This window comes from Rhamphochromis longiceps, linkage group LG23 (genome assembly GCF_057381845.1).
Source record: "Rhamphochromis longiceps isolate RC_006_pf linkage group LG23, R_longiceps_female_GT1.1, whole genome shotgun sequence".
Lineage (NCBI taxonomy): Eukaryota > Metazoa > Chordata > Actinopteri > Cichliformes > Cichlidae > Rhamphochromis > Rhamphochromis longiceps.
This window is the reverse complement of record NC_140578.1, coordinates 4,030,300-4,054,514: the sequence shown is the minus strand read 5'-3', so window position 1 is coordinate 4,054,514 and position 24,215 is coordinate 4,030,300. Positions and strand designations below refer to the sequence as shown.

Genomic DNA, 24,215 nt, shown 5'->3' with positions numbered 1-24,215 from the left:
CGGTCTCTGAGTACTTCTGTGTCTTACAGACGGTCTCTTGGATGCACTGCCCTTGCATTTAAACCCCATGGTTTCATTTACTACTTTCACCAGCACACCTTATTTTATGTGTGTGTGCATTTCTATGCACGGCCCTATTTTTGATGGGCGCTGCCTTGTCTTGCCCTATGTTATCTGACTGTTTAACATTGCTCACAGCAAATGTGCAAATAAAGATCGTTGTCTCGAATGCCTGTCTTGCACCAGTTATTCACAGTTTTATCGCCTCATCGCGCTCATTTATCAGAAGACGGGCTGACAGGGAAGTTATATTACTTCCCTGTCAGAGGTGAGATGACACACATTTTGTCATGAATGGCTAACAGTGTGAATGAATGCAGCATGGATCATAAATTCATCTAATTTCACACTTACATTATAATCTCTTATAGTCCTGACTAAATGATCTAATATGATCTCCACCTGCAGGAGCTGCCAGCTTTGCCTGTCTGCAGTTTGGTGCTGGATGGCTGAAAATAGCTCCTGCTGCTGGAAATGAGGTTGATGAGAGCGGTGAGAGTGAACCAAAACAGTAAAAATGTAGGTTGTAAAACCAAGCCCAAAACGATGGCCCATAAACCTCCACAGAGCTGAGGGTATAAAATGAATCTCTGTGGGTTCATTCCAGCAAGAGATCTACACATTAGACATAAGAACCATTGTTCATATAAAAACACTGATTAGAACATCTTTAAGAGTAAATTATTTGCCTCATATACCACAAAATCGCACACATATAACAAACTTCTGAGGCTTTTCCTTCATTATTGTATGTTTAAGCAGCATTTGTACAGACTTTATCCTTCTTAAAGGTATTCTAGGACAAAGTTTTCACCATATAAACAAAGGCGTGTTGCAGAGGTTATCAAGGCTCTCCAGTTAAGAAGCCATACCGGAAAATGCATGACGTTAGCCTGATAGGCTGCAGATAGCTGCCAGCATATCCCAGTTAATTAAAACCTGAAGTGCTGCCACTGCCAGCTCGGTCACAGGAGGTCAAAGGTCACCGTATGAGTGATCGTTAGTCTTCCTGGATTAGAAATGAAACAAGGAGGTGTGGCGAATGCATGAAGACTGTGAGAAAATCACGACTGTAAACACTGCAGCCAAATCTAACAGATGTTACACATTTACTTTTTGAGTCAAGCTCTCTATTTAGACTGTAGCTTTTAGTGTAACTCCTCACTGGATGAACTTCATACTCTGCAGTTCGTCCAGAACGCTGCTGCCAAAGCCTCTTTTCTCACCCGTCTCCTGTGAAGCCTCCACTGGCTCCTCACATAAAGTCGAAATCCCATTGTGGAGGAACTCCTGAAGCTCGTAGACCATTTCCAGCCTTCCTCATCTGCACGGTTTGGGCTCAGTTTGTGACGGTGGGCTCTTCCCGTCCTTCAGCAACCTGGAGTTCACCTCCCCACAGCCTGACCTGAAATGTTCTCCCTCCTGATTTCGCAATGTGGAACTTCTTTGGTAAACTTTTGCTCCTCTCTCTGTCAGCATCTTTGTTTTTCAGTCAAATCATTCCAGTATTGTTCTCAACACTGATTATCTCTCTCTGCCTCATTAAGCTACATTAGCTTTTGTACCTCTGTTTGACAAAGTTGTAAAACAAAGCAATAAGCATCATGATGTAAACCAGAGACCGTGCGTGCGCGTGTCTTTTTGCCTTACCCACATATATTTGAACACATGGCTTCATTTAAAGACTAATGGCTGGGGTCATTTGTCATCAGCAGTACAAACAAAAGAGGTCTCACGCACACTAATGCACACATATTAGTTTATGAGATGTGTATTTTCCCCTGCAGCTTTTCAAAATCAGCTCATTTTATGATGTTTCAGTGTAGCCACACTCCATTTCTTTCAGTGCTGCCACAGAGAAGTACGACAAAATTTATGCTTATATTTTTGCTGAGTCGCACCCATTCTCCCTCTGTCCCTTGTTGGGAATATTGCTGTTTTCCATTTGTGGAGGTGTCCCCTCCTTTTCCCACTGCCTCCTCACCAAGCGTAATCACATTTTTTTGAAGGTTTGTCAACAGCTCCCTCTTCTGGGCTTGAAGAATATGACGTAACGTGTGCTGATTACTCTCATTTCTTTGTCGCAAGTGAGACCAATAGGAAAAACACTCACTGGCCACCTCGTTAAGTACATCTGTTCGACTAATTGTTAACACAAACATCTGATCAGTCAGTCAAACAGCAGCAGCTCTTTTAGGCGTGTAGACATGGTCAAGATGAGTTAATGAACTCAAGCTGAGCATCAGAATGGGGAAGAAAGGTGATTTAAGTGACTTTGAACGTGGCATGGTTGCTGGTGTCAGACAGGGTTTTCCAGAGATTTTCCCACATCAACTAACTGTTTACAGAGAATGGTGCGAAAAACAGAGAACATCCAGTTCTCTGGGTTAAAAAAATGCCTCACATCAAGGATGTAGCGCCAGCAATTCTGCTGCAGACGTGTGATGCTATCGTGTGATTATGAACCGAAATCTCTAAGAAATGTTTCCAATACCTTGTTGACTCAATGCCTCAAAGAATTAAGACAGGCCTGTAGAGAAAAAGGCTACTACTTCAGGGTTGTCAGGAGGCAGGCAACCCCTGACACGTAAATCCCCACCTGCAGCCATTTAAAGTCAACATGCATGTCTTTGAGGCATGTAAGGTTATACGACACGCATCGACTCAGTGAGAACATGGAAATTCCAAAATCCAAAAGCCCGAGAGCCAGGGTACATCTTGGACAGGTCGCCAGTCTGTCACAGAGCTAACACAGAGAGACCGACAACCATTCACCCCTATGGGTAATTTAGAATTAACCCCACTACAGGCAGCACATTGGAGTGGTGTTTAGCACTGGTGCCTCACAGCAAGAAGATTCTGCGATCAAATATGCAGGCTGGCCAGGATCTTTCTGTGTGGGGTTTGCATGTTGTCCCCTTGTTTGCGTGGGTTCTTGCTCAGTACTCTAGCTTCCTCCCACAGTCCAAAGAAAAATTTAGTAAGGCTGCACAAAACTATCATGTAACGTAATTCTTTTAACTGTAAAATCCTGGCTGGGCTTGCTTTCACTCATTTCAAACTGCAACATTTCAACATGATGCTGACTGTACTTCCCAAATATGTCAAGGTTATTGAATGTGTTTTGGCATCAGAGCTATTAGAGCCATATCAAACAAAGTTTATCAAAATGTTAGTTTAACGGGCAGACACTGCTCCAATCTCTGCTGTCGGAAGACCTCGTCTGCCCGTTTGTATTTTGGGTAACAGTTCGTGACATGACCTGACATGACAAGGCCTTCAAAATCTATTAACGATTCTTAGTTTTATGAAATATTGAGAGATTTGAATGAACAGCATTTGAAATGTGTTTTGCCACAGTGCACAGCGCCACACCTGTCTCCAAAAAAAAAAAAAAAAACCCTCACAAAACTACAAACATATCCTAATGTTACTTTTTTAGTCATATGAAAAAAGAGATTAAAGGTTTATAAAGATTTCAACAAAAGAAAAAGGGGAATCACACCTACAGCCTTACAAGGAATATGAACAAAAACTGCATATGACGTGTTTACTGTAGGGGGAGGCATTGCATTGCAAGTGGACAGCCATGTGTAGTGTTTTTCTCTTTCTGGATGTACAATGTGAGTCCACACTGAAATACAACTACAGTGCGCTCTTCAAGAACTCCATTATTTTATACTGATTGTGATCAGTGTAAAAGAAGCCACTGCAAACAAACACGATCCTGCAGATAAACTTCTAAATGTTTTGCCAGCGGCGATATCAGATGTTACACAGACAGCGTAGGATGCCAACTCATCTATCTGTTTAGCTCAAGTTGTGGACACAATGCTGTCATTATGGAGTCTAACACAGACTGGATATTGTGCGCTGCATGTTATAAAGAAAGGGAAAGCCGTGGCCCTTTGTGAACTGGGTCATGTCGGTAAAGAGGTTCACACTTGTCTCTGTCAGCAGAATGATGTGATTTGATAATTCCCATAACCTATGAACCCCCCTGAGAACCAAAGAAACCGTGATCCTTTGTCTCAAACTAACTATGTAGACATTTGTAGGGTCACACTGGATGTCAGGAATAGTGTTGGTTTGAATTAGCCTTGAAGGCCACCAGAAACTCCCATGAAAAACACTTCAGCGAGTTAGAGACGAAAAACCTCATGAGACCACCTCCTGCAACTCGAAAAAGGAGAAACCGACAGGATCGGTTACAGTAGCGTGGCCTTAAAAAAAGAAGAAGAAACTTTAGGATACTTGTGACATATGCAACAAGTGATGAGATCCATGCGAGCAGGAAACCTTTGGAAAGGATTGATTTGAAACCTGAATTCTTTTGTTTCAAGAATGTGGCATTGTAGCGCTTTAAAATGTTCCAAATAAAGCAAACTTTGGGCTATAAAATGTTAAGTCATGGTTACATTTCATAAGAAAAACGCTGAGATAGTGTGTGAGTTAACCCTCTGTCTAAAGCCAACATCCTTGAGTAACCTCTACACTTCATAAAGGTAATGATAGGAAGCATAAAGGTTATGGGGCCTCTCCGAGAGCTGTAAAAGTTGCTTGTTTTCAACAGACAACTTCTGATTTTGTATTTTTATTCACTATATTTGATGTCATTTAAGCCGTTTCCATTTTAAAATAATAAAAAGCTCACTCTGACAACCCAAAGGACACATGAACACACCACGCATGTGTTTAGTTGCACTTTGTTTTATTGATAATACAACCACAAGCAGACTTCTTGATGATATGTGTGTGTGGCCAAAGTTGTGTGAGCCTGGTGGGTGTGTCTTCGAATCCGGGTGATTCCTTTTCAGCCAATCACCGGAACCCTGGAGACCTTTCGGGAAGCCTGCCGGTGAATGATTAAGGGATGGGGGAGGGGAAGCTCTAAACCAGGCTGTAAAAACAGACCTGTTGGAGTAAACTGATAGTAATATGTTCATCTGTAGTAGCTTATCCGGCCAAGAACCCGTCTGCAGGCCAAGTTTGAAATCTGTGGCTGGATGTGACCCAGCTGAAACATCCATCCAGTATTAGTAAATTTCAATATTAGCTGTATTAAGTGAGGACGTTATCCCACTGTCTCTTAGAAAGGCAGATCTTATGTGTCCACGTGTGCACAGACATACTATAAAACTTCAAAAATAAAGCGGTCTGATGCATAAGACTTAACTGGACAAATTTCTACTACTACACCATGAGAACACAACATAAGGACAACTTTGCATGATCGCAAAACCGGGCCGACTGATTTAGTCCTTCATAAACAATAAATATTAAAACAGGAAGGATGAGTGCAAATTAGGTTTACAGGAACAAAAAGGAATCAAAGTTAAACATGCAATAAAATCTGCTGTGGATTCATAAAAAAATAAAAAAATAACAAACATGGCTGCTAAACTCTAACAATATGGAAACCATTTTAATCCGGTCTGATTCACTTGGCTCCAGTTCCCACTGAGAGCTCCAGGATGTCGATAACTAGAAATCCTTCTCCGGGACAATGTGAGGAAGTCCCGTAAGACGTTTTTATCAATGCAAATATCATCAACACAATGTGATATGTCAATAAAACCTCTCAGATCATTTGTACCTGTTATTTACTTAAGACTGAAACTGTTTAAATATAGAAAATAAATAAAATAAAGTTGCTTCCAACCTGCGTTCATTTTATGTTGTCAAGAAAGCAAATTAGGACATCTGCTGACATACATTTGACAAAAAACAAACAACAAAACAAAACAAAAGCTCTAAATGTAAAAATAGATCAAACTTATATTACATCCTCTTAAAATTCTAAGATTTTACTTATCACGGCAAAATATCAAACATCTGGTGCTCAGCAGGTCTTAAAATCAGGTAAATATGAGCTGAGATGAACAACAAAACGTGTCGGGGAGATGGCCTCACATTTGTCAGGTGTCCAGATCCCAAAGCTGCAAAACAAGCTCAAATGATCACCCTTCCTCCCCCGTGGTTGACAGGTGGTATGAGATGCTTGTGTTGATATGCCGTGTTTTGGTTTTCTCCAACATGGAGTTGTGTGTCTGCGTTAAGGCCAAACCATTTTGGCCCCATCTGCACAAAGGACATTGTTCCAGCAGTCTTGTGGTTTGCACAGTTGCAACTTAAACCTTAACTGTGCTGCGTGAATAATCCTTCTCACCGTATAATGTCGACTTCAAATTCTTTAGAAACTGCAAACCTCTGCTTTTATTGAGATGCTCAGATTTGCTGTTGTTCAGTTAATGAAGTGCTTTTGACCCGACTCCCATTTTCCCTTTTAATTCCTATGGAAGTAGCAAGGGTGCACTTATTGTTTTTCCACACAGCTTCGTCATTTTGGCTTTGTTATGGTTAAATAGATAATGCCACAAGTAAAATGTAAAAACTATTTACCGGTTTTTAGCACCTGCTAAGGACTAGGTGATTGTTATTAGTTTCTGATATGAAACAAAAAAAATTAAGCCATTTAAACAGTTTTTACCATAACTGTATAAATGCACAACTCTAAGCCATAAATATCCACACATTAATTTAGTAGCACTTCCCACATCCAATCTACGCTGATTATGACTGCTTTCTTTACCATTACATAATCCCTGATTCCCGAGATCTCTAATTATGTGGCAAACTGTTGTAAACATGTTGCTTTTCTTGTTGCAGAAGTGACACAGGTGGCTTTTATTTTAAGCAGTAAAACCTTTGTTTTATTTGCATCACTTCCAGGTCGACTGATGTCCTGGTTCTGCTATTGTTCTAAAATCTTAAACTGTCACCTCTTTGCTCAGGATGAGGACACAAAATACCCTTCACACAGTGTTAGTCATGCATATGATTACTTCCTTCTCGTATTTATTATGAGAAGGAACCATTTCAGCACTTTCTTTTCTACACAAGGGTCAATAATTAGACCTGTGGGAGACATCTTCCTTTTTCAGAATCATTTCTGAATCACTGCAACACTAAAAACTGCAACATGATCAAGCAACTTATTTACAGCTTGTATGCTTTCTTTTACCAAACAACTACTGTGTTATTCTGTTGACTTTTAATCAGAAAATGTGCCTCTTTGAATTTGATTCCTTTATTTATATATCTATCCAAACCTAGTCTCTATATGTGGAAGAAGTAATTGGCCCCTAAATATAAGAACTGGTCGTGCAGCCCTTGGCAGCTATTACTTTTACAGGGCAAGTTTAGTGAGGTTTTTTTTTTCCATTAACAAATGAAATCATCATTTAAAAAATGCATTTTGTATTTAATCTGGTTATTTTGGCTACTAAAAAAATAGTTTGATGATCAATAACCTAAAAAAGGAAGAAATCTGAGGGCGAAGGGGCGAATACTTTTTTCACAGCAGTTCTATGACTTTTGATTCTGTCACATTTAATCTTGCCCACCAGGAGCTCTCTAACTCTGGGGAAATTTCATCTTGAGGACCTTTAGTTCCTTTAAATTCAACTTTTATCCTTTTTTATTAGTAGTAATTGATCTCCCCCCCAGAATATGCTGGTTGTGAGGGCTGATTTTTTGGACATACCAGAAAAAAAAAAGTGAGAATCTCTGCGCTATGCTAACTATTTGAGAAACATATCTCACAACTTCATTTGAAAAACTTCCTGCAACTGCGCAGGTATCTGTTAGCAAACAAGTCTGAATGTGCCTCTCCAGTGTGTCAGTGTTCATATCTTCCTGTGTCATGGCTTGAATTTTATAAGTAGTCACATTCCAGTGTGGGAAACCACAGGTACGAGATAAGCCGAAGAGAAAGGTAAGGAGAAATGAGATGAGAAAGACATAGAGAGGTGAGGAAAGGAGAAGAGCGCCCCAATAAGGAGACGATGGGGGTCCAACACTGCTGTTTGCTGCTTTTGCTTGTGGGCTGCCATGAATGGATTACAGGTAGATTCTAAATACTGTCTGAATAAGAGGTCTTAGGACTGCACCTAAAATAAGCAGGGCTGTTTGTAGTCACATGTGCGTATGTGAGCGTCAGTCTGCCTGAGTGTCTGTGTGTGTATGAAATGGCTGTGTTTTGGTGGACTGGTCTGTCCTGGGCGAGACATGTCTCAACCTGTCCCCTCAGGAATGCTGTACAGAAGTGTGCTCTTGCAAAGTGTTATCAGCAGTGGAGAAAAATGTTTTGCTCACTTAGTCTTGCTTATTGGAGTGCATTATAGTGTATTTATGCGGGAGTCACTCATGATGGGCAACTAAAAATGGCTGCAAGCTACAGGGAATTATAATTTTCTTCCCTCAAGGGTTTCTGCAGTTAGCCAGAAAACACTCAGTAGATGGCAGATTAGTTTTAGGCAGACAGACAGTTAAAATTGTTGTGATTGTGCCAAGAGGATATTGTCTGGAAAGATTATTTAGGATAAATTTGGGTTTATTGCTGGATTTATTTTTTCCCCTTGGAGCATGAATGTGCTTAGCAAAGTTTGTGTCATTATAATCTTGATCGGAAGTCATGTTGAAGTCCAACAAGTTATGTATATTCAAAATGTTTAATATTTCTTTGCTTTAACAATGAAACTAATTAAAAAATCTTCCAAAAAGAATAAAGATATTTTTGAGAATTTAGAAGCAGCTACTTTTGATGCTCTCATTCAAGAGGGGGAGCCCCACATATCTGATTTAGCAAATTTTTACACCAGATGCTTCCTGGCACATCCTCCAAGGAATATGTATCTATTTGTCATTGAACTGTGGATGTTTTTCTTGCTATGCCCATGTGTAAACCACTGCACTATAAAGCTACTAATAGAATGAATAGCAGACTTGGATTCATGTCTAATTTTAAAGTAACTTTTTACAAACCATTGCTTACTGAGAGAGTGAATGTTGACACTTAGTAACAATCACATTTCTGGTTTAGGTTTACATTAATAAAGCACAGCAACATTTATTTCAAAACCTTAGCATCTTAGAATGGTCCTAGATAACAAGGCTCAACTCCAAAACAACTCCCCTGCTGTTTAACCTCCAACAGCTGCAAACACAACTTGCTGGAAAACAAAACAGAGTAAAGATTGTGTTTAAAAAACCGAATATGTTTCCTGTAATAAACAAGGATTTTTTAAGATTAGGAATGTGTCATCTGCATCAGGATTGACTTTGTGGTGTAGTGTGCCAAGTACAAATCACTCTGTAAAGGCTGCTTACAGTCATGACCAAGCTTTGGCAGTGGTGCAAATTCGGGACCTTCAGATTTTGTTCATCTGATCTTTTTGAACATGTTTCTATTATATTTCGAACCACAATGTGATATCAGCTTCTGGACTGTTATCTTTATTTATGGCATACTATTCCTGCCTTATCAGTGCTTGAAGCTGGTCAAGTGTTTCCGTTTGATCCCCTGCTTTATAAGGACCGACCAAAGGTTCTCAGTCGGATAAGGTTTAGTGAGCTTCTCAGTTGGCTAGCATGGTGGCGTTGTGCTTATAGCATTGGTGCCTTACAGCAAGAAGGTTTGGGGTTCAAATACACCATCTGGGTAAGACTTTTCTGTGTGGATTCTCTCTTACTCTGGCTTTTTCCCACAGTCCAAATACATGCGGTTTAATTAGTTATCCTAAATTGCCTGTAGGTGCGAATGGTTGTCTGTCTCTGTGTTGGCCTTGCAACAGACTTGAGACCCCACTATGACCACTAATTAGATAAGTTGAAACGGGTGACTGGAACTTCTCAGCAATAGGAACATAATGTTAATTTGATTTATTGTAAGCCTTTAGTTATCACTTTTGCTTTGTGAAATGGTGCTCTATCATTTTGAAAACGGTACAGATTATCACCAAACTGTTCCTGCATCAAGCAGATGCCCACAAACTGTAATCAACTACAAGTGCGGATAAGGCAGGAATAGATCACTATCAATCAGGATTTGGCTCAGATGCTGATATCCAGCCATAGAGAATTGCAGTCACAAGCTGTTAAAATCAGAGTTACCTGAAAATTAGAAACAAAAATACTTTCAAAATGTTGCTTTTCCTCAGTAATAGGAACATCTTCCTTTCCAACAGGTGCCGTGAGTAGCATCAGTCCTTACATAAAGTATTACGAGGGCTTGTCTTACGACAGGGAAGATCTTCACAGGAGGCACTTGAGAGCCAAGAGAGCCACACAATCTCAGGACTATACACTGCATTTGAATTTTACTGCTTTTCACAGGTAAATTCATATTTCCGTCTGGGCGACTGGTTGAAAATGTCTGTCTATATGCAACTCTTTGGTTAAACTATTAGGAAATACCTGATTGTGCAAACTCTTTGTTGTTGCTCCTAAACCTGTAACACATGTCAGACATTAGTCACTCATTAGTCCATATATCTCAGGAGATTATAGATCTGCATACTTCCCACAACACTACAAAGCTTTGACCACATCTGTAAGCTGTTTGTGTTTTTCTTCCCTTCAGGACTTTCCACCTGCTTTTGAGGCAAAACAGTGCAGTATTTTCCAAAGACTTTACACTGGTCAGTGAAAATGATTCAACGTATGTTGATCTTTTCCACATCTACTCAGGAATACTAGAAGGTTGGTATCAGAGAGATATCCTGTCATCCTGTGGGACTCCAAACAATTTGTCTACATTTGCAAAAAAAGAAAAAGGAAAAATCTATTTAACCAATTTCACTACAATCAGAATTTAACCTCGGCTTGATCTGGAAAGTTCCACCTGAAGAAACATCTTTAGTAATAGCTCCACATTGATTAGGCCAAAATAAACCGTGCTGGGCACAAGGATAAAAGATCCTCTGAAGAATTTCAAAAGTCCTCATTCAAGTCTCAGGTTTCAAGGTTTATTTTCATATGCAATGGAAAGAAACAGATTTCCCTGTACAATGAAATTCTTTCTTTGCTGTCCACAGATGCCAAACAGAATAGATAAATAAAGTGAATTATAATTTAGAAACCATTATGAAGAACTACGCAATGTACAACAAAAGAAATACAACAGAATATGCAAAATATATAAAAAGATTTTAAAAAGTAATCTGAGCTGCAAAAGGCTGATTTCTCTCTTACCCCATACCTCACCTTGTGTGTGCAGTTGCTGCCTCCTGTATTCAGGTTTCTGTCAGTATCATATATAATCTCACGTCCCTCTAATCCCCGTCTCTCCTGCCCTGGTCATGCAGGTGAACCTGCCTCCGCCTGCCATGGCTCTGTGTTACAGGGACAGTTTGAGGGAACTATCCATACAGAAAATGGGACTTATCACATAGAGCCATCTGACAGATACACCAGCAGTCCAGCAGACCACCACTCGATAATCTACCGTGAGGACGACATGGGTAAGACTGCTTCGACTTCAATGAAAAGGTTGTCCTGCACTCAAACTTCTAGTGCCTCTGGAGTAAGGGTCCCAGTAATGCTCACTGTGCAGGATATTTGTGCATTTGCAATCCAAATGATACACCATGACCTGAATTTCCTGGTCTTTGGCATAAACATATCAATAGCTTGATTAATGGCCCTTTTGGCAGTTTTACAGCAACACGTCTTTCCCACTATTTTTCATCCTCAGTGCTCCTCGCTTGTGTAGTATCTGCAGCCTGTAGTTCTCAAACTAATGTTACTACAGGTCAGTGTAGTACCCGGGGACCTTATAATGTAACAGAAAAGCCCTTTAAGAGGGGGTGTAGGGGCCCTCACTGCCTGGGCACTGGCCAAAGAAAAGATAAACCAAAGATGGTGTGACTCTTGAAACAGGAGGGGTGGGTGAGGCTTGGGCCTAAATCAGGAGGAAGAGGAGTGAGAGAAGGAGGTAGGTTTCTAAAATAAGGAGAAGAAGAAAGAAAGGCAATATGTGGCGACTTCTTCAGGGTTTGAGGGCTTTGGAGACAATTTCTACAACAACAGATTAAGATGAATTTGGGTTTGGCTAAGGATCATATGATCTATCCAGATGGGGTACATCAGACAACCGTCAAAGAGTATATGAATCAATGTGGATGCCAAAGTGTGATTCCCTTGCTGAAGGTGCACATTTGCAATAGTATTTAGTATTTATTTTAGTATTTATTTATTTATTGTCATTGTCAAGAACAATGAAATTGCGTTTGGGGCTTCCATACAACCCCAAAAAAAGAAGAAAATAATAAATACCCCTTAAAACCCAAGTGTACATATTTAACCCAGTGTGACTCCAATGCAATAAGACAATCCTTAGCAATAATGTTCGTAGAAATTCAGACAAAGACCTGAGAAACATGACAAAATACAACAATGCAACCCATTCAATATTATTGTACTGTGAGATATGATATCAGATATGATAGTTATCTATTTAAGAAAGAGGGGGGGGGCAGGAGGGGGAAGAGAATAAAGATATGATGCACCAATGCAGACCAGTTCATTGCTATTAAGAAGTTGGATATGGTTATTGTCCGTGAGAGGGGGGCAGAGAGTTCAGGAGCCTCACAGCCTGTGGATACAGGCTGTTGGCCAGTCTGGATGTTCTGGCCTGTATAGACCTGTACCTTCTCCCTGAGGGCAGCAGATGGAAAAGGTGGCGCGCAGGGTGATGTTGGTCCCGCAGGATACTGTGCACCCTCCTCAGACAGCGAGTGGGGAAGATATTACTGATCTCTGGCAGACTTGTTCCAATAATTCTGCCAGCTTCTTTCACCACCCGCTGGAGTGCTTGCTGATCGGCCTTGGTGCAGCTGGGGAACCACACTAGAAATCCATACGTCAGAACGCTGCTGATGGCACAGTTGTAGAAGTTCAACATCAGAGATCTGGGAATGTGTGCGCTCCGCAGTCTCCTCAGGTAGTAGAGGCGCTGTTGGGCCTTCCGTACAACTGAGGTGATATGGTTGCCCCAGGACAGGTTCTCGGTCACAGTTACCCCCAAGAATTTAAAACTGCTCACCCTCTCCACCGCCTCACTGCCAATGAAGAGAGGCAGATGGTTGTTATGACCCCTCTTCCGGAAATCTACAATGATCTCCTTGGTCTTTTTGGTGTTTAAGACCAAGTTATTGTCGTGGCACCATGACTCTAGTTGTTGCACCTCTGTCCTATAGTTTGTCTCATCATTGTTGGATATAAGTCCGAGCACTGTAGTGTCATCTGCAAACTTAACAATGAGATTGGACGCGCAGGAGGAAATACAGTATCTGAATTTTTCCAAGAAAGCTTTTTACTGGAAACATAATTCACATTGTGCAAGAAACCCCGTCTCCCCCCACCGTTTCTCCAGAAGTCTGCACAGACTCCGCGGCTGCCTTTCCTCCCTAATCCTCCTGCCGTTCCTTCAGCGTCTTTCAAAGCTGTATCCAAACTTTGCATGCGATAGCATCGCAGCTGTTAACATCCTGCTCTTTCATTCACAAGGCCAGCATATCTGCAGGAAGCTGTGAAAGATTTTGCAGATGATAAATAAACAATCAATGCTTCTAAACAAAGTGGTAAATTAGACCACGAGATGGGTGACATAATGCGTCTGCTCTTGTGTATATTTCCACTTCCCGTGGGTGTCGTGTGGAGGCAACAAGGGACGCATGAGGAACTTTCAGTCCCTGATGCCATAACATGTTTCAGATCTGGGGGACAGGTCAAGCCAGGAGCGGACATATTGCAGCAAATCATCATAGTGCAGTGTGGTAACATTAAGGAACATATGAACAATGTGCCAAGTCATTTTGTCTGCACTGTGGGAACCCTTCAGCTAGTCTTCCACCCATAGATGATGGTCAGTATTGTCCTGGTCATTTAAAAATTTGAATAAAAACTCAAATTATCAGTATCTGTTTTGGCTAATGCAATCATACCATTAAAGGTCATTAAACTACATGCAAAAAAGTTAAAATGCATAGACATATCTTAGGGACATACCCACGTACTAAACACTAAGTTATGCATGTAAATACTATCAAAAAGGCAATAAGAAACAAATTTGTTTAATTTCAGGGCTGCATAAATAAAGATAGAGGAAGCTGGTTGCCCCCTAGATGTGTAAAAAAAACAATTATGCAGTTTATAACTATCAGTGTAACAAATTAACAATACCAAAAAGGAAGGAAATTTTTTCGTTTTACATTTTTATATATCTTTTAAGTTTACCTAAACATATCATTGACTTTCCATTGTGATTATGAGAATTCACTTTTTTAACATTTCTATTTATTATGAATCTTTTTAGCCATCTAAGACATCTTAAGTACTTTGGAAGTAAATGGTAAATGGCCTGCATTTGTATAGCGCTTCACTCAGTCCCTAAGGACCCCAAAGCGCTTTACACTACATTCAGTCATTCACCCATTCACACACTGGTGACGGCAAGCTACATTGTAGCCACAGCTGCCCTGGGGCGCACTGACAGAGGCGAGGCTGCCGGACACTGGCGCCACCGGGCCCTCTGACCACCACCAGTAGGCAAACACGGGGTTAGTATCTTGCCCAAGGATATTTGGCATGCAGCCAGGAGGCAGCCTGGGATCGAACCACCGACCTTCTGGTTAGTGACTGACCTGCTCTGCCACCTGAGCTACAGCCACCCCAGTACATACAGTGTTTCAGGGAATGTGTACTCATTGCCCCTGAGATCGTGCATAGGGAGTTACTTGCAGTTACTTCCTACTGCTAGGGAGTAGCCTAGGAATGATGGGTAATTATTAACCTCAAATTCCTTTTGGTTAAATGAAAAGTAATACATATCCACATTTATTAGAACTTTTAATGTTTAACTGCTGGGTCCGTAATTGCTCAAACTGAAAGTGCCTTTACAATCAGGAAGTAGTCGTTGCCCACAATATATATCCTCTTCAGAACATCTACTGAGGATTTATTTTACATTTTGTAATCTTACAATGACATAAATGGACCTTCAAACATCTACTTTTTTGTATTTACTGATCTATTACATGCAAGCTTGGAGAATTTGAGAAATAACTCTCACCCCGGCTGAACTCCTGATATTCCAGCAATACAAGAAAGTCATTAAACATTTGAGTCGGTGCTAAAGTCGCTTCAGTTGTTGCATGCAGGTGATGCTCTGGATGGAAAATGTAAGAGTTCTTAGCTCTTGAAAATGATAGTTGTCCTTTTTGGCATGTAGCACACAAAGGGAGGTATTTTGTCTGAGTTTTGTTCTCACTGCTTAAAATCCAGGTGAGGGTGCTTCCTAATCCGAGTTTCCAGGAGGCAAGTCTCACATTGGGTAAATCTGCACAACAGGACCCCACACAGACTTTGCATTTTGCTGTTTTAATACCATTTAATCTGTTCCAACGTGGCTAGACACTTCAGTCTTGATTAATTCAGAAAGGTTCAGTGCATTTGTGAAAATGGCTGAAGATGCATCAAAATGTTCTTACATTATTTCAAACAAATACTCAGCAAGTGTCATTCATAGTGGGAAGTACCTTTAGCTGTATTTAAGTTTCATAAATTGCATAAATAGAGAAGACGTGGGTTGATGAGAAATATCTGAAGTAGGATCACCAAGCAACTTCCCAGTTAGTGTGCAAATGACATCATCGGGCAAACTGTGACTCCACTGAATAACTGTTAGATCAAAGATCTAATTTGGGCAACGACCATGTGTTCATGAGTAATGTTCACCCCCTGGAAACAGTTTATCTGATACTACTGTATCACAGATGATGCTTGTGACACTTATACTTTTGTTAAATTAATATTTTGACAACAATGAAAGCAAGTACAATAAGAGACAGAGGCTATGGGATAAAAGAAAGAGAGATCTAATGTCCAACATGGGCCCGGGAAGGACAAACGACCTGCCCACTGTGTACAGCTGGGATAGGCTCCAGCCCCCCAGAAAATAGAAGGGGGGTCCAACAAGCTCATCTGGCCCCTAAAACAGTAACTTTAGGCCAAAAACGGAGCTCTCCTATGCGCACATATTTTATTCATTTCCATCCTCAGTGCCTGTTCTGGACCTGCTCCCAAACAACCCAAATCTCTTCACCACAATGCAACAATTTATGCACAGGAAGAGCATCCATTAAAGATTTAACTGTTCTGTGATTGTGTGGCAGGATTGTAATTTTTGTTTTGTGTGTAAATAATGTAACTGTTACACTAAAAAGCTGGAATAAGACTTTGACTCTGGATTGGATTATCTACATTTTTCTTCACGGTAGAAGTGGCTTCCAGCATCTGTTGGAAATGAGGGTCTTGGCTGAAATGTGACACTGATGTTTTTTTTCATCTGGGAAAATCCTTTTCTGTTTGCCCTGACTGTACAAGAGGCCATTCCAATTAAATCCATTTAGTTGCTGTCTTTGGTTTCCAGTTGGAAAAAGGTGTTTATTTCTTAACAAATATTATAAAGAAGAAACTATTTGCTTGCAAGTTTGACTACACAAAGATTTGTCTTCTGCTGTGAGACTCTTCAACAGACTAAGGAAGAGAACATGGACATGTGGTCTGGAAATAATTCAGTCTGTGGGTAGTCGACACCCAGCATTTAGGCCTCCGCATCTATACCCACCCCCACTTGTGCCATGTATAGGATGAATTACGGGGTTCTGATTGGCTGAAGGACTTTGGTATAATGGTGTGATCCAATCATGTGTTCTCTCACTGTAGGTTCATGCCTGAGTGTCTCTCACACACAAACTTTGCATTACCCCTTAAAGTCACTTATCATCATGTCATGTGACTCTACTGTAACTGTGGATTTCAATAATATTTGGTCAACATTAATGCAGAGTGGATTACATTACTTTCCATTTGCACTGGTTTCCTGACTATAAACCTTGTACTCTTTCAGTGTGAGCACCCTTTGACTTCTTGCACTTTTGTGAAATTCTGCGGCTTTTTCAATGCAACATGATGCGCCAAAACATGCAAAAGCAATACCCCCCGTGGCAGCAGACCCATCATTATTGCATCAGATTGAATGAGACAGCCTTCCCAGAGGTGTTGCAAATCATGGACAATGGTTTAATGAAATCAGAGCAGCAGTTATAACATCATTTCCACATGTGGCTCCATTGCTCTCACTCCAGACCAGTGTGCTGGTTTCCAAATGCAGGCCTATTTACAAATTGTGTGAGGGTGCTTCTGCCCATGATTGCTGCACGAATGGTCGCTCGTGCAACAAGGATCCAATCCCCAGCTTTTGCTATCGTTAGCAAATTCAAGAGTGGAACCACATGACTGATCTGCATCATGTGATTTGATTTTCGTGTAAGTTTCCAGTTTGAGGGCCTTTCACTTGATATTTTAAATATTCTGTTGCTCTTTTTTCTAATTGCTGATATTAACTTCCATTTGGAAATGACTAAAAATAAATAAAATGAAGTACAGCAGGAACAGGTCTAAAAGAGAGAATTTCAAAATTTCCCAGCAAAATCCAGAAACAGCTGTAGATTTTTTCTTATTAGAGGAGTAAAGTCTTTATTGTGACCTCATGCAACTATTTAGTAGAGAATAAGGATTGCACAGGGTTGTGGTTGGGGTACAGGGTTGGGGTTAGTTCTAGCAATCAGTACAGGCAGGAAATTTTTCTGTGCAGTCCAGTTCTTACATGCATATATTCAGTATTTGTTCACTGATCATTGCCCCTAGAGAAACAAACATGCAGAGCAAGTTATTTACCATTATCATGTCAGCACAAATATCTTCCAAAGATCACACTGTGGCCGACGAGTACATCACATCATGTGTTTATTTTGATCTTTCTAAATTGTTCCAGTAAATTTGAATAGTTGCAGGTGGAGCAAGCCTTTGATCTCTGCTCAGTTATTTAGCATGACTGAAGAGAAAGCAACGTGAATAAACGTGCTCAAGGACAAGCGTCACTCATTGGCTTGGCAATCTGCAACTTTCTGTGTATTTGGCTAAAGGCGAGGTAGAAGAACAGTGCAGATTCTGTATTTTTGTGACTGTAAATATCTGTGTTTGTTACTAGCTCTGTCATACATGACGTCTGCCCCCGATGGATTCTGTGCTGCAAAAACTCTAAACGTCTTCGCCCAAAACCTCAGATCCAGTCAGGTATGATCATCCAGACATAAACTGAATGAAGAATCTACTGTATCCACTTTCCTCCTCTTTCCTCCTTTGTAATCTTTATTTATAGCCAATCCTATAACTGTTTTTGGAAGAAATTCACTCGTGTGTCTGATTCATCTTTTATAACTGACCATTCATTCACTTTTATTGGGCCTCGTGAGTCACCGGGTAAGTTGCTGTTTATAACTCCAGAAGGCTGTTATCACATCGCCGGTAGCGTGGTGACCAGCAGGGAGCTGAGCGGCCGCCTCACAGGCGACCTTGGCTGTAAAATGATAAGAACAGCTGTTATAAACATCTGCTGTATCAATTAATCTAATATTCCCCATGGGCACGTGGAAAATTGTTAACCTATGACCAAGTGGGTGGTGCTCTCAAAGTCTATTGTCAACAGTGAATGTTGGGACATTAGTATGAATCCATTTTTAACAACATACCTCCTGTCAGACATCACTTCCACTGTTTGGTCATGAGATGTTCTCAACAGATGTTTTTCCCCATTTAAGCATCCAAGTTGTGTTCCTGCCACTACCTGTCCCCGCTCCCACTAGGTCATGAGTACGAGCTCTGTGTCAACATTTACTTTGAGAAAGTCTCACTTTCATCTGCTTTCATTTTCTTAAACTCTTGTATGTGCAGTTTTTGCCACTTCATGACATCTTTCTCCCTGAATCAGATCTGTAATTTCAGTACATTCTGTTGAATATTTGCTATGGAGAATAACAAACTTCAAATCGGTCTCCCATCGGTTTTTCTTTTGCATCACGTCCTTGCATTTTTATCCACAGGAGGCACCAGTGAGCCGGGCGAGGAGAACTCTGGATGAGTCAAAGACCACCTGCCTCCTCCACGTTCGTGCTGACTACCTCTACTACAAAAGATTCAAGTCTGTCGAAGCTGTTGTGGCTCAGGTGAGAAGTTCAAAACTGCTTTATTTGCCACTTAAGAAGTTTGGCTTCAGATATTCAGGATTGCTGCAAAGGTTAGAAAGATTCACAAAAATCTAAATAGAAACATGTAAAAAAAAAAACAGAGCTAAGAATAGTTCTGATTCTTTGTGCTTTTTTGACATCACAAACAAAAGATCCCCTGCCTTTAGGGCCACAGGGCGCTCGTTTAAGAGCACAGTGTTTCTCTATTGGGACATCCTGCAGGAGCATCAAATCACAGCACATTTCCCCTCCTGTTGGCAGAACTCTCCACGCTTTGTTTACACACTCTGAACTGCATTTGGTGTCCTGGATTTTGGGTACACGGGTCACTTAATGTCATTCGTCGATAGTAAAGCCTTATCCTAATGAAACAAGTGCAATCATTAGTCAGACTTTAAGTTATCATTCAAGCCTCTTGTTTCAAAATACAGGCAGACAAAAAAAAACTATACTAAATCTATGTTTGTTTACTGCTTATCATCCTTTTTGTAAATGTACCAGCTAGTAGTTCAGTACACGGCGTCAGGCTTTACCTGCTATCATATTATTTAAATATCAAAGGAGCATTATGCTGGGCTAAGGTTGGATTTTGGTCACGACTTAAACTTTTGTCTGATTTTGTATCGACCAACATCAAAGGATTGAGTGGACAACAATTTGTGCTGCATTATTTACCTTTGAGATAGTCAACAATAAAAGTGTTTGCTACCTTGACGCCGAACGAAGATGCAAATGCCAGGCCCCGCTCTGACGCACACAGCAGCCGTGGCGCAATGCACTGCAGGGACATTATGTTGCACTGGCTGCAAACATGGCTAAATGAGGCTCTGTCAGGTGCAAAGACCTGCGCCAGAATTGTTATCATTTTTCTAAATAGTTTCTTCAGTATGTTCTTTAAAACATATAACTGACAGCTATAAAACTGCCATGCTGAGAACAAGGTGAAGTTTAGATGTTAAATGCATGGTAAATGGTGAACTGTCCATGCTTACATTGCTTTATCTTGCCTTCCCTTTTTCACCAACTCTTTGAAAACTGAAGCCAAGCAGATAATAACTATGGCTGGCTCTGCCTACCCAAACACGGTCTTTCACATCAGAATCAAAGTTTTAGAAAATCATTGATAAAAATGTGATGAATGGTAAACAGACTGGTTCTTCTATAGTGCTTTTCTGGTCTAACTGAGAACTCAAAGCGCTTTATGCTTTGACATAGGCGATTTTTCTCCAAGCACGACATCCCAGTACACTTCAGACCCAGCCACACCCTCAGACAAAAACTGGTTCATCCCAAGGACAAAACTCTAAAACGCAAGCTAAATATGTAGTGCAGTGCAGCGAGGAGTGCTCAGACCTCTACACTGGAGAAACCAAACAGCCACTCCATAAACACAAGGCACAACATGGAAGAGCCACCTGGACATGACAAGATTCAGCTGTGCGTCTGCATCTAAAGGTCAAAGGTCACTCTTTGGAGTATGCCAAAGTTCATATTTTGGACAGAGAAGACAGATGGTTTGAAAGAGGAGTAAGAGAAGCCATCTATATCCGCTGTAAACCACCATCTTTGAACAGAGGCAGTGGGTTACAACTCCAACTGTCTGCCACCTACAGTGCAGTTTTGAGATTCCTTCCCAGGCACCTCAACACCCGCTTCACATCTTGCGTCAGATGATCTCAAAGGATCACTTGAAAGGGTTGGGCAAGGTCACACAATGGTTTTACCCGAAACCTCTGCTGATAATGACTCACACCCTTTTTCAGACTTTGGCTCACGTGGTTGGGCACATGATCAATGCACAATCTGATATCGTCATGTTGGTGTTGTTCCCAGATCAACATAGTAAAAGTTGTTCCAGGATCAACATTGCAAGTGACCAATCAGAATGTTGTGACGTCATACTTTTGCGACTTCGGGAAAAACCGCGTAAAACAAAAAACTGTACTTAAGCTGCGAGAAACCACCTTTATCCGCCGATCAACGGACCCTGACCCTAACCCTTTAATAAACGCTGAGCAGAATTGATATTGTCCTTGCAACATTGGAATTTCATAAATGCACGAATGGCTTGGCGCGCCAAAGAATAACGTCACAACAATGTGATTGGTCACTTGCAATGTTGATCCTGGAACAACATTTACTATGTTGTTCCAGGAACAACACCAACACGACGATATCAGATCATCCCATGATCAATAGTGGGTCAAAGGGACAACTCCCACTACGGATTAAATACCTGGGACTCTCCATTTGGTTTTAGAACTGAAGAAGCTTCTCTGACCAAGTCCAGTCACTTTCTTCCCAAACTCCTCAGACTACCATGACCTGGAGGACTGAGAACCTGCACAGACATATTTATGTATCATTCATCCATTCACACCGATTTATACAAGCACTGCTTTCTATGCTTAAATGCTTTCTAGGCCAAGCTGGAGGTGGCAGAGATGATGTTTGGATTTTCACTGGGAATGACAAAGGAGAGGATTAGTAATAAATATATCAGAGGTACAGCTCAGGTTGAGCAGTTTAGAGAAAGAGTTAAAGTGAAGGCTGAGATGGTTTGGATATGTGCCGAGGAGGGACTGTGGATATACTGGACAAAGAATGTTGAATATGGAGCTGCCAGTTAAGAGGAAAAGAGGAAGATCAGAAAGAAGATTCGTGGATGTAGTGAAGGAGGAAGGTTGATGTGAGAGAGGAGGATGCGATGGAGACAGATGATCTGCTGTGGTGTCTCTTGAAGAGAGCAGCTGAATGAAGAAGAAGAAGGCGACAGTGCACAGTGCATCCGCTCTTTTCTTTATTTTTAAACAACACATAAAGCTTAAAGCATGAAAATCCCTCCTTTGTAATGTTGTACAACTGTTGCAGCTGTAGTAAAAGCCAACTCTGAGCTTACAGATGCAAGCTAAAAACATTTTTAATACTTTCCAGTTGAGCAGGCATTGAATTTAAAGGACATGCTGGGCTAAAATTCAATATCAATTCAATTTTATTCAATTTTATTTATACAGAACCAAATCACAAAAAAAGTCACCTCAAGGCTCTTTATATGGTAAGGTAGACCCTATAATAATAAAACATACAGCGAAAAAGCCAACAATCATGTGATCCTCTTTGAGCAAGCACTTTGGCGACAGTGGGACGGAAAAACTCCCTTTTAACAGGAAGAAACCTCCGACAGCACCAGGCTCAGGGAGGGGCGGGGCCATCTGCCACGACATCAGCAGACAAGCAGCTAAAAGCTTACTTTCTGCCGATGTCCCCGCATTGCCTCAATGCAGTCAGAAACATAATCAGACAGAGAGGTCACATGATGCATTACTTTAAATTGAGTTTAGTTACAAGATGATACGATAATGCAAAAACCCACTTCAGTATGATTATCTTTCTGATTCCTCCGAATTAAAAACCAATAAAGAGTCATTATTTTTGTGATAAAACAAGATAAGTGCACAGATGTGAGTTCATGCTCCCACGAATCTCTTTTTTGACTAATTAAATCTCTTATTAGTCAAAGTCAAGTCAGTTAATGAGTAAGTCAGTTTGTCCTTAGTTTACTTGTTATTCTCTCTGGAGTTTCTTGTGCTGTCCACCCTTTCAGCACCTCTTTGACCCGCCTCAGATTCTTTCCACCTTAAACAAGCACATTTGTTGTCTCTGGTTCAGCGCCAGACCTTTGTTGCACAGAGTGAGAAAATATACTGTAACTGATGCCGTGATGGGATCGTTGAATGTAAATAAGCAAAACCTTGTTGTCAGAGGCTCCTGTCCCAGTTTGAATGTCTCCTACATCCAAGCTGTCAATATTTACATTCATGAGCATTTTCCCACAGGCGCTTTTGTACGTTTGTCTCCTGCTGTGCAGAATCAAACCTGCGCATGTGACCGGTGTGCACATGCTTTGCTGAAACTGTTACAATCTGTGCCAACCACAACAAAAACACCCAGTGCTTTATATAATACCTGACGCGACACATTTACATATATAACAGTCACATTGTTGTCAACAGATTTCTATTGTTCAATCTTTTCAAATCAGCAGGAGAAGGTTATCTTCAAGACGAAAATATCAGTTATAGCACTGAAAGGATAAAATGCTAAACCTTCTGAAAATCTTGTTTTTATTTATAAATGAGATAGAATAAGTTATTATGATATATCACTTAATGTTTTCATTTTTCCTTTTCTTGTCTTATTGTGACTTGTTAAAGGCAAAAAAGCTAATTTTTTTTAGCTTAATTCCAGAGAGATTCCTGTTGTTCTCGCATTAACTGTGGTTTCTCAGGTCGCCTCGTACATCCGGGCTGTGAATGACATCTACGACAAGGTGGACTTCAGTGGAATCCAGTTGATCAACTTTAAAGTCAAGTCCCTCAGAGTAAGCTTCAGAACAGTGCACAAACTCCACAAACCTTTGAGCAATGTTCTTCAGTTGCTGATCGCTGATAACACAGTGAAGCTTTTACACATTCAAAATCATGTCATGAACAAGCTTTTTATTGAGATACTTGGGTTCATGCATCAGTCGGTGATGGTGCCCATGTGTCTTCTTCTGGGAGTGGAAGTGAGTCACAGCAGCAAAATAAGCTGAAATACAGGACCTCAGAACTGTGGTGTGTTTGAGTGTTCCTGTGTTTGTCTGTCTCCAGGTGATGACAGAAGAGGATAAAAATGACCCGCTGTCTCCTCTGTACATCGGCCCCGAGAAGCTGCTAAGTCTGTACTCGGAGAACAACTGGGGCAACTTCTGCCTGTCCTACCTGCTCACTGACAGAGACTACAGTGGAGTGCTGGGGCTTGCCTGGGAAGGCAAAGCCGGTGAGTCAGAATCACTTTGGCACTTTTACAAAAATCATAAACAAATGACTTCTTCATGTAACTAATGCATATGCAGCATGGTGGAAACACTGGTTTCCACAGGTACCGTAAATGTAATATTGTGTTTGGTTTCCTCACAAAAGAAGCACACAAAGAATTTGGAACACTTGTTAGGCTACGAATGAACCTTTACTCATTCACTAAATAATGCACAGAGCGAGTCAGGCTCCTGGAAATACGTCCACTGTTTAATAGACTACAAAATCATCGTGTAGCCCTACCTACAGAAGTTTTACGAACCATCTATTGACCGAGACCATCATGCGTTGGACCAGTCAGTGTTAGCGTTGCAACTTTGCCACCCCAGTACAATGATTTAATTAACCGCTATTAAAACATCAG

The 24,215-nt window shown here is 40.9% G+C and overlaps 1 protein-coding gene across 1 annotated transcript in view; it reads left to right on the top strand.

Moving 5' to 3' along the window:
• The first annotated feature begins 7,759 nt into the window (after window positions 1-7,759).
• LOC146641026 (disintegrin and metalloproteinase domain-containing protein 10) overlaps window positions 7,760-24,215 on the top strand; it is a 32,537-nt gene continuing 16,081 nt past the window's right edge. The window contains exons 1-8 of the mRNA XM_085397499.1: window positions 7,760-7,968; window positions 10,089-10,236; window positions 10,484-10,602; window positions 11,208-11,363; window positions 17,957-18,042; window positions 18,849-18,971; window positions 23,281-23,373; window positions 23,645-23,813. Of these exons, the coding sequence (XP_085253625.1) occupies window positions 7,908-7,968; window positions 10,089-10,236; window positions 10,484-10,602; window positions 11,208-11,363; window positions 17,957-18,042; window positions 18,849-18,971; window positions 23,281-23,373; window positions 23,645-23,813 (955 nt within the window). The 5' untranslated portion in view covers window positions 7,760-7,907. The remainder of the gene's footprint in view (window positions 7,969-10,088; window positions 10,237-10,483; window positions 10,603-11,207; window positions 11,364-17,956; window positions 18,043-18,848; window positions 18,972-23,280; window positions 23,374-23,644; window positions 23,814-24,215) is intronic.